Consider the following 11,837-nt stretch of genomic DNA (forward strand, 5'->3'; position numbering starts at 1 on the left):
AAAACAAAAAAAAAAAAAAGAAAAAGAAAAATGTCTATAAATATGTAAAATTTATATATGCTAGTTAAAAACTTAAGAATTTTGAAAGAAACAACTGTAGTCACAGTATTTTATCAATATATCCCCTTAGGTTTGTCTCATGTTTACATAGCATGAGGTCTTTTGGAGAACTGTACTCAAATAGATGCAAATGAGTTTTTCAGTTGTATTTGAACACTCACCATGTTGATTGTCTCCATCATGGGAGAGGACTTGGCAGCACTGAGTCGAGCACTGTCCATTGCATCCTAAAGAGCAGAAATTCAAGATACTCAGGATATATAACTAATCATGAATTAGGCATAGAAACACTAATTAAGGGTCTTCTTTCCAAACTAAAGGTTTTTAAGTAAACAATCAATATGGAAATCAGATGGAAGTCTAATTCTAATTTCTGCTGACCTTCCTTAACAATTTACCTGTAAAATTAGCATATCTCTAAAGATCAGAAATTTAAACATGTTAAAAATAAACCAAATATGAGGGCTGGTAGTGCACCTCACTATTAGCATAGCATGAACAAGGCCCTAGGATCAATACCTCCTACTAACAAGAAATTAAGTAATGATGTATTTATTAATAAAAATACTATGGCTCTAAGCAAGTCATTCAGCCTTAAGTCTCAGGTTCTCTATCCACTTAAAAAGAGAATACACTGAATTTCTATATAATGTTTAAAATATTGTCTAAAAAAAGAATACACCAAAATAGTGTATGTGTTTGTATAGTCCACTTAATTCTTTAACTTTATTATGTGCATTCATATTTATAATGACAGTTTGATCAAAATTACACTAGGGGAAAGGTTACTATCCAGAAAGTAAGCATGAAAAAGTGATTTGCTGAGGTTGGCAAAAAGATAGATAGAATTTATGTTCCCTAATTTTTAATACTAATAAACATTTTATAGCAGGTGGTAAATCTACTGAAACAGGAAAGAATGCTCAATAAAGAAGAAACAACAGTATTAAAAGGCAAATGAAAAGGGTAATTTATAAGAGCAGATTATACAATCAAATAATTAACTGAGAAATAACAATCAAATAATTAACAATCAAATAATGAACTGAGAGAACACACTGACATTACAAATTATATGGCCTAGTCATCCTAATAAACAAACATAAATAAGAGTTAAAAAGTATAAGGGTAGGCATGTGCAAATTACCATGCATGCTCACAAAAGTCAAAGTTACAGAAAGGTATAAAATGTCTAAGGTGGGTGCTAAAGAATAAAACTCCAGCCCTCTATAAGAGTAGCTAATTGCTAGGCTATCTCCTTAGATCCAAAAGTTAGGGCTTTAGATCAGTGGATACAGTGTTCAAGCAAAAAGTCTGGGTTTGGCAGGTGGGAGGAGATAAGTAGGCTGGAGTAAGAGAGTATAAAAAGGTAATGGACAGTATATGTAAGAGAGACACTCAAAATATAACACTACAGCTCTTACTTATAAACTTGAGGATATTCAATTATATTCAACTCAATGCAACTATATTCAATTACTGTTATCAAAGATATAGAGGGAAAAAAGGGGTTTATAACTCTTAATCTTGTAAAACCTGCCTACAAAATGTAATCACCTGACTTTAGCATGAATGAATTTGAAAAAAAGGAAATGAAACAGATAGAGACTTTATGCCCCAGTAAATTAAAAATGCAGTTACAGAACAATGATCAAATCTAATACTAATACTTAAACTATTCTAACATAACAGAAACAGAAGGACCACTATATAATTCATTCGATGAAGCCACAGTTACTCTGATACATAAACCACACAAAGATCCAACAAAGAAAGAGAACTTCAGACCAATTTCGCTTATGAACAGTGATGCAAAAAAAAAAAAAAAAAAAAAAAATACTCAATAAAATTCTCATAAACCAAATTAAAAAACACATCAAAAACATCATTCACCACAATCAAGTAGGTTTCAGCCCAGGGATGCAGGGATGGTTCAATATATGAAAATCTATCAGCAATTCACTATATAAACAAAGGCAAAGAAAAAAAATCACATGATCATCTCATTAGATGATGAAAAAGCCTTTGACAAAATCCAAACCCCTTCATGTTAAGTCTTGGAGAGATGAGGAATTCAAGGCACATACTAAAACATAATAAAAGGAATATAAAGCAAACCAAAAGCCAACATCAAATTAAATGGAGAGAAACTTGAAGCAATCCCACTAAAATCAAGGACAAGACAATCTATTCAATATAGTACTCAAAGTTCTAGCTAGAGCAATTAGACAACAAATAGAGGTCAAGGGAATACAAATTGGAAAGGAAGAAGTCAAAGTATCACTATTTGCAGATAACATGCTAGTACACACATGCTACCCCCAAAATTCTACCAGAGAACTCCTACAACTGATGAACACTTTCAGTAAAGTGGCTGGATATAAAATTACCTCAAAGAAATTAGTAGCCTTCTTCTATGCAGGCTGAGGAAGAAATTAGGAAAACAACATCCTTCACAGTAGTCACAAGTAATATAAAATACCTTGGTGTGACTCTAACCAAGCAAATGAAAAACATGTACGACAAGAACTTCAAGTCCCCAAAGAAAAAAAAAATTGAAGACCTCAGAAGATGGAAAGATCTCCCATGCTCATGGATCAGTAGGATTAACATAGTGAAAATGGCCATCTTACCAAAAGCAATCAACAGATGCAATGCAATTCCCATCAAAATTCCAACACAATTCTTCACAGACATAGGAAGAGCAATTCTCAACTTCATATGGAAAAACAAAAACCCAGGATAGCCAAAACATGACCTCAAGCTGTACTACAGAAAAATAGTGATAAAAACTGCATGGTGTTGGTACAGAGACAGACAGATTGATCAATGGAATAGAATCAAAGACCCAGAAATAAACCCACACACCTACGGATACCTGATCTTTGACAAAGAAGCCAAAGCCATCCAGTGGAAAAAAGACAGCATTTTCAACAATGGTGCTAGTCTAACTGGCAGTCTTCATATAGAATGCAAATTGATCCATAGTTATTAACCTACACAAAGCTCAAGTCCAAGTAGAACAAGGACCTCAACACAAAACCAAATACACTGAATCTAATAGAAGAGAAAGTGGGAAATAGCCTTGAACTCACAGGCACAGGGGGGAAATTTCTTGAGCAGAACACCAATGACTCAGGCTCTAAGATCAACAATTGATAAATGAGACCTCTTGAAACTGGAAAACTTCTGTAAGGAAAAGGTTAATAGGACAAAAAGGCAACCAACAGATTTTGAAAAGATCCTCAAGTCTGGTTTTGTTTTTAAATTGGCTATTTGGGGGTTTTGTGACTTATGAATATAAAAGAATTTTTAAAAGCCACCAGGAAACTGTTCATGAAGGATACCTCTAGGGGATTACTTTCTCCCCTTCCAGGTTGATTTAATTTTTCTTCAATAAATGAGTCATATATAGCCTTTGAAAAATAACTGATCAAAGACAAAGCCGAGCAACTTCAGGCCAAAGTCTACATATAAAGTTTTACTTAGACATTTTGTAGATGGTTAGATAGATATCCAGCCATAAAAAGTATAAAAATAATTTTTAGACTGCTATAATTATGTTAATAATAAGTTGTCAATTTTTATTTGATTAACAAAAATATATATGAGCTGGACAGGACCTTCCCCCTTTAAAAAAATCTAAAAAACAAACAAGAAAATCCACTACCTAGAATGTTTATCTATGGTTACTGGATAGATCTTAACAGTGATCATACCTCAGCAGTCCTTACCAATATACTTCTGCTATCAACTTACCTTTTCTTGTTCTGTAGCCCGGAGACTCAAATAATTGAGAACTTGAGGCTCCAACACACTTAAGGACTCTAAGAGTGCTGGTATGAGTTTGGGTGCGTGTGGTTTCAACATGGCTCCTGCACTTTTGCTGATCTTCACAAGAGTGTTAATGCTAGACACACAGAAAGCATTGTCTGAATCCCTTCACCATAAATAAGAAGGCCTACAATCTAATCATGAGGACAGTTTGCAATAGCATTCAGGTATATATATACTCATGGCTCAAAGCCTAATCTTGGCAACTGGAAAGTGGGGTTTCTGATTATGACTGAATTCAGGGTCTCTCATCTCCTAGCATTTAAAAAAATTAGAGATTTGTCTTGCAATATTTTGTTTGAGACAATTTCTCTGAATAGCCTGTCCTGAAACTTGCTCTGTAAACCAGACTGGCTTCAAACTCATAGAGATCTGGTTGTCTCTGTCTCTCAAGTCCTGGGATTAAAGGCATGCACTACTACCATCTGGCAATTACAGATATTTTAAAGCAAGCACATATACACATAAAGGGGTGAAAGAAAAAATGATAGTTTGCTGGAATCCAAATTCAGAGTTCAAGGTCTATCCATTACCATCTTCAAACGTACTAACTTTTCTTACTTTCTTTCTTTCTTTCTCTCTCTTTTCTTCCTCAGACAAGGTTTCACTCTATACAGAACTGGCTAACCTGGGACCTGCTATCTAGACCAGGCTGGTTTTGAACTCACAGATATCTGATGGTCTCTACATATGAGTAGTAGAATTAAAGGAATGTGCTATCATACCCAGCTTGATTCTTGAAACTTTAACGGTCCCGATCTTTCTCTTTTTTTCTCACTTAACTGCACTAATTCTATTCCAGCCGTGTTATTTAACATATCACATATACATATAATATCCCATACATATACACACACACTAAACCAAGTAAAGGTTCAATTATTTTAAAAATATGGCTTATGCCAGTAATGCTACCATTCTGATGTATGAGGCCAGAGAATCACTACTTTGAGGCCAGGCTGGGCTACTATATAACAAATATGGGTGGACTTTGACTCTGAAACCATGCAAGGCTCTTTTATAAGCAATGCTGAATATATCCTATCCTACCATATCAGGATGCACATCCTGTTCTGTCCTTTTATCCTATTAGAGTCATGATGGGCTCAGGTTTGGAAAGCCTGAAACATCATTAAGTTCCACATTTGCCTTTTAGCCAGTAGATCTAGAAGCTATATAAACTAGTTTACCAAGGACAGTTGGTTATACTCAACAAGCAAGCCCCTGAAGACATGAGGCATAACAGGAGACGTGTGCTCGCTAAGGAAAGGGGCCAATGCCAATAGAATAATATGCAACTCATATGTTAGTCAAATCAAGGTCCCCATGACATAGGACTATAAAATACTCTGGCCCACATCTTTTCATAAATGCTTCAGTTACCCCAATGGATTCTCCTCAGCCATTTTTCATATTTTTGGAATCTAACATTCAAGAGAACACATTTTCTACAGACTGGCTAGAAACTAAGTAATTCCAGTACATTCACTTCAACCAAACCACACCTGAGGGCTCGGACTTCCGTCACAGGACTCATCATTCCTTTGTCCAGAAGGCAGGGCAGGAGGACAGCAATGGTTCTCTGGCCAGCTGCTCCTTTGGCAGGGTCACACATTTTCACACAAACCTCACATACAAAGAGCAGGGACATTAGTGAAGCTGGCCTCACAACTATTAAAGCATTTCTCTGACAAAGTGGTTTTGTTTTTTTAATATCACTATCAGCTATAAGAAATGAGTTTACTGTCTATGCCACTATGGGGGTTGTAGGGAGATAGAGGAATGACCAGTACTGAGTCCAAGAGGACTGCTATATCTAAACAGAAAATCTGATAATATATTCTATTCTTTAATTTTTGACTTTCTAATTTGTATAGTGAGAAACAAAAGAGCTAGAAATATGATGAAAAATATTTAAGAAGGCACTTTTTAAAAATGCTCTGTGTATATAACCATGTTCACCACTACACACTGCACGACAATGTTCTGGTAAAGAACACAAAACTAGACATGAAAGGCACCAGGATTTAAAATATACTTTTACTACTCTGTAATGTGATCGATGACAAAGCTTAAGCAATGAGAGTATGAATTACAAAATTAGTCTAAGGGGCAGACTATTTAAGTTTCAAAAAGCTTGCCAACCTCTTAGTTTGGAGAAGATATTAAAAGCAAGATATCTATTGCTTTATTTAAGTGAGTCATGTGCTCTTCAGGGTCAAAGCAAAGGTACACCTCATATGGAATCCTACAGATGCTCACCATTTAAAGAACCGACAATAAAAGGTATTCAAGACACACTACACATATACACTAAACATAGTATAATGAGACCCACTTTCATATTACTGTTAAGAGCAGTAAACTACACAAGAAGCCAATTACAAGGCAACACTACTTCATAGGACAAAAAAAAAATAAAGCACTGTCAAGTCCATGGTGAACCCTATCCTACTGTATCTCACTGTGAGATGACTATTCTCACCTTGCTCAGAGTTTTCAGAGCTAGTTCTGCTGCCTTCCGTACAGACTCCTAAAAAAAAAATGAAAAAAGCCTGCCATTATACATATTAGCACTCATTCATACCCACTCTCTAATTAGATTCTAATACAAATAGCAAAACATAATTTTCAATAACAGGTTTAAATATATGTTGTTCTGTTAGACTCTTTGTCCATTAAAGAACATGTATATCTGATCTATTTTTGACCATGTAAAAATATAGCTATTAACTGTAACAGTCAAAAAATAAGATGCACTATAAAAGTAAATACATAAAAATCTCTGTGAAGATTCTAAAAGAATTAAAATTTCCTAATGAATAAATAAAGCAACAAAAGACAAACCTAGTAGTCTAACTAATTTTAAGAATATCAAAAGTTTCAAATTTAGATAGCCCAGCTTTAGACCCTTTAGTATAGATCCAACTTTAGTTGGATCTTGATTATCCTCAAAAGGTTTACATGCTAAAGGCTGGATCCTGTGAAAGACATTACTAGAATCTTAGCAATAGGGGAAGAAAGTCTAGATCACTGCGAGCAAGCCTTTGAAGGGGATTATGAAGCCTCAGATTCTTCCTCCTTCTCTTTGTTCTTTATCCCAAGTAAATGTTTTCTTCTACCTCAGATGCTGACCCTGACAGACTGCCTCGGTCACAGGCCCAAACAACAGAATCTGTCTATGATAAACTAACAACCTCCAAAAGAATAAGATAAACCATTTCCCTTTCTAAATAATCACCCTAAACACTTTAATAGTGATATGAAATAAGTGAAATAACCTAGAAAAACTGAGATATTTTTGCATTAATCACAGTATTTGGAAATGAATGCCTAAACTTTGAAACTTTAGTCATTATGAATTACTTCAAAATGGGGCTTTGCTCCTAATTCTACAGCATCATGTAATTTCTATTGAAAAAGGCAGGCTGTAGTCACAGATACCCAAACTTTTAAGTTTACATGTACATCAAAGCTGAAATTTAGAGACAAAACAGTTTCTAAAAATTGTCTAGCTAGGGAACTTTGAAACACATACATTTTTAAAAGCTATACTATATTTTAATGATTCCAGTTTAAAAATATATAAATATATATATATATAAACATATATAAATATAGAATTATTTCTATAATACCTTAATATCATCTTGTACTCTAAAAAGTGTTTCCCACATTTCTGGAAGTTTGTCAATGACGTCATCTAAAGGTCTTCCTCTCAATAAATCATTCAGAGCTAAACAGCTGAAAATAAAAATTTGATTTCAAATACATGATCAAACAAGTCCAGTATTTTACTATCAAATAGTCATACTGAACAATAATAGACCCCTACCTGTATTTCTAGTACTAACCTCTCACCCTAAGACAATCATGATTATTCTAATATTACCTCAAATATATCTACCACATATGACACAAATCACTAAATGACAATTCCTACAACTACAATTCAATCCCTTTAGATGACATATGAATACATCACTCTTAACTATGTGCTCTCAATGTTTGGCATATCACCAAGTACATAACAAGCACTGAATGTGTAGAAACTGCATATATAAATACATTCTACAATATAAAGCCATGAAATTATACAACTTGATGTCTACCAATTTAACAAATGATCCACAAATTTTTAATTTCATACTTATAAAAACTAATTTAAGAAAATCAAGTGGAGTTTAATAGTTAAAGAACTCAACTAAAAATATGATGGTTTTAACTTATTTTTTGTTACACCATATTAAAAAGAAAATCCCTAGAAATTTGAAGGGAAATTTTCCAGCTTTATCTGGCTAATCAAACTTTCCAAGTGATACCTGGATTCTCGAACTCGCCACATGTTGCTGGTAAGGTTTTTAATCAAATCTTGAAGAATTTCCTTCAAATACTTATCCACCTAATGAAAGCAAAAGGATAAAGTGAAAAATGTAAAATCCAACAACCCAATATTTACCTTCCAACAACACTGATCATTTTCTTTATTAAAGTGACCCTGGGCCTCTCAGTCTGCAAATCTCTCACCATTTTGCAATAACTTGATAGATGATTCTTTTCTATATATAGTACATGAGAATAAAGTCTAATCACTTGGGATTTATATAACACAAGGCCCATTGTGACTTATCTTGCCACACGGGTTTCTTATTGTCTCAGTTCTGTTCCATGGCATACATATAATACCTCTGCAGTCCAACTTTTTGTCCATGACAATTGGAAGTGGCCACCACTCAGAAAATTTTGGCCTAGTGACTCTCTTCCATGTTCCCACAGCACCCTCTTGAGGTAAATCATATATCTGACAACTCATTAAACTGGACTTCAATGGCAAGATAGTATCTCACTGGTCTGTATCTGGTACAAAAATAAGTATTTTATAATGGTTCAGAAGGAAAGTGAGCTTCATCTAAGCTTTGGTGATAACAAATTAGTGGTAGATTAAGTTGGAACAGTAGACTGCAAGCTAAAAGTAGCTGTGCACCCCTATAACCTAAGCTACTCGAGAGGCTCAGGCAAACACAAAGGTTTGGACCCAGCCTGAAACAGATCAAGATCTTGTATTGAAATAAGTTGTTGTTGTTGTTGTTGTTGTTTTAAAGGAAACTATTATCAGTGGTAGAACACTTGCCTAGCACATTTAAGAACCTGGGTTCAAACTCCAATATTGGGGGGGATATGTGAACTAAGGAAATTCATTTAAGAATTTTAACCAAAATCCAATTTGTAATATTAAAACCACTTTTGCTGCTATATAGATAATTGAACACAAGACAAAGAGAAGAAAAGGATGATGATGATCTACTCATCAGGAAGAATCAGGGACAGGAGCAGGTTCAAGGAACATATGGTAAATGCAGAATGAACAGAAACTGCTGCTAAATTTGATGTGAGTTTAGGGGCATTATAAGACACAGACAAAAAAAAAGGAAGATACCAAGCTTTCTGGCTTGGACAAATACATGAACAGTGAAAACAAAGGAAAGGCATTTCTTTCTTTTCAGCCTTTTACTGGATATGTTACATTTATGGTACATTTAATAACAGTTGAGTGAAGACATGAGTCAGGAAGTTAAATCTGTAAATATGGACGGAGTACATGTCCTATCTGAGCCAGTACAGAACTGAGTAACATCACTACAATAAATGGAATGTTTATATGCCCAGGAGTTAGTAAAAAGAAAGCTAAGAGGACAACAGTATTCAGGGCAGTTCCTGAGAAACCTTCATATCTGAAAGAAGGACTGAATGTAATCAATTGCTAGATTATAGAACCAAGGAAAACAATGTATGGCAATTAACTATGTCTTTTGTCTGTCTTCCCAACTAAAATAACTCTTTAAGCATTTGTTTGTGACCCATTCTCCATGGTATCAGTGATCCCTGTAAACATATAATATTCCATTTATGTGAATATACTACTGTTCTTTTTTTTATTGGATATTTTATTTATCTACATTTCAACTGCTATTCCCTTTCCTGGTTTCCCCGCTGCACATCCCCTATCCCACTCCCCTCCCCCTGCTTCTGATGGTGTCCCCCTCCACCTTGCCTAGGCATTCCCCTATACTAGGGCATCAAGCCTTCACAAGACCAAGGACCTCTCTTCCCACTGGGGGTAGCCACCAAAAAGTCCCAGATGCCAGGAAGGTAAGAGGCTCGCAGGACCCAACAGGGATGAGATTAGCTGAAATGCCCAGCAAGGGAAGGGAGAACCTATAGACACCATATCCAGAGGTTAGATTATTGTTCTTTTAACTACCTACCCAACCAGTGAACATTTTGATTACTTTCATTTTTGAGATTTCAGTAAATATTACAGAATCACTGAAAGAAAAAGCAAACAAGCAATGAAAGGAAATAAATATATAAGGGGCAACAGGTGTTTGGTTTAAATCCTATGTGGTGCCACAGGCAAACTACACTGTTTTCCTAACACACAGGTTCACAGATACTTGCCATTGATTTGTCAGTGACCAATGCATTCCAAATGCTTGTCATAGCCTGTCGAATTCCAAGGTTGGGATCAAACTGGTAACGATAAAGTCGAGGAACTAGCTGAGGCAGAAAAGGAGCCAGTTGTTCTCCAGCTCTGGTAGCAATTACATTAAAACCAAAAGCAGCACCCTGAAAATAATAAAGACCAACTTATACCTGACTGCCATAGTAAAATGTTAACATAGTAAATACAAAAAGGCTTCAAATAGTCGTTCTCAAATTTATCCCTAAATAGAACATAAGTTTTACCAAATAATGGCTAATGTGGTAATCTGGTTCTCAGATACAGACTTTCAAAATTAACTATAAATGAACTGGCACTACAAGGCTAATGTAACAAGTTTGGTTTTGGAGTAAGTAAAAGAATAAAAACTCAGTAAGCGCTGGGGTATATAGTTCAGTAGCAGAGCATTTGTCATGTATACATGATGCCATGAGTTTGTTCTCCAGCAAAAATTGAAGAAAGAAATGAAATAAAATAACAACTTACCTTCCTGGAGTTCCACATTGCATGATGATTCGCCAGATTCATAAATTTATATACCAGATCTGGCTGACTGAGATCACTTGCCAGAGAGCAAAGCTCCTTGTAAGTAGAAAGGCCCTGACTTAGAAACAAACAAAAAGAAATACAAAATAAAATATTTTTATAGCTATCTTTGGCCTGACATAAATTTCAGCATCAATATTACAGGAGCTCTTTTAAATTGTATTTCCCTCAGTTGCTAACACCATAATCATCACTGAGGAGACTGAAAACTAGGTTGAGAATATAAAAAAATCATATACCTCAATTATCAATAATTTCTAAATATTTCTGCCAGTAAATACCTACTGCAAATTAGCTGTAAAATGCCTCCCATAGGTTCAAGTGTTTAAACATTTGGCTCCCAGTTCATGGTACTGTTTTGGAAGGTTGCAGGTGTTGGATCTTTGTTGTATGGAGGAAGAAGGTTAGGAGGCGGAGTCCCCCGCAACCACGCAGCCATCTACTGCCATTCCTTCCCTTCCATGACGGACCTGACAGCCTCCAACTGTAAACCAGATGAACTCTCCATCGCTTTTTATCAGCGATTTGATAGTGAGGAACACCATACCTAAAATGTGCCTGCATGTTCCATGGAAGAGAAGCTCTTGGTGGCTCTGGAGACACCTTGAAAGTTCATCATGTTATATACAAACTCTCATAACCATGAGTGATTTAAAAATATCTCTATGTTAAATTTCCTCTAGGTATAATATAGCATTTTGTGAAAAATTAGCACTTTTTTTAATTCATAAAGAAGCCAGGTATAGTGGTTTGTACCTCTGTAGTTGTACCAGAGGATTCAACTGAGCCAACTAGTTCAAGAATAACAAAGATAATGAGACCTGGTCCACCCAAGAAAACAAGAAGAGGAAGAAGAAAACAAAGAGAGAAGCTCAGAAAAAATTTAGAAAAAAAA

At 35.2% G+C, this 11,837-nt stretch overlaps 1 protein-coding gene across 5 annotated transcripts in view; it reads right to left on the minus strand.

The window, feature by feature from the left end:
- The window catches only part of Ecpas (Ecm29 proteasome adaptor and scaffold), a 116,648-nt gene that overhangs the window by 16,241 nt on the left and 88,570 nt on the right, over positions 1–11,837 (minus strand). For all 5 annotated transcript variants that reach the window (XM_031377520.1, XM_031377521.1, XM_031377519.1 and 2 more), the window contains 8 exons: positions 10,883–11,000; positions 10,354–10,521; positions 8,217–8,296; positions 7,533–7,638; positions 6,380–6,427; positions 5,400–5,521; positions 3,820–3,970; positions 222–287 (listed from right to left, as the gene is read on the minus strand). In XM_031377520.1, the coding sequence (XP_031233380.1) occupies positions 222–287; positions 3,820–3,970; positions 5,400–5,521; positions 6,380–6,427; positions 7,533–7,638; positions 8,217–8,296; positions 10,354–10,521; positions 10,883–11,000 (859 nt within the window). The remainder of the gene's footprint in view (positions 1–221; positions 288–3,819; positions 3,971–5,399; positions 5,522–6,379; positions 6,428–7,532; positions 7,639–8,216; positions 8,297–10,353; positions 10,522–10,882; positions 11,001–11,837) is intronic.

The sequence above is a fragment of the Mastomys coucha genome, unplaced genomic scaffold, assembly GCF_008632895.1.
Source record: "Mastomys coucha isolate ucsf_1 unplaced genomic scaffold, UCSF_Mcou_1 pScaffold18, whole genome shotgun sequence".
In the NCBI taxonomy this organism is placed as follows: domain Eukaryota; kingdom Metazoa; phylum Chordata; class Mammalia; order Rodentia; family Muridae; genus Mastomys; species Mastomys coucha.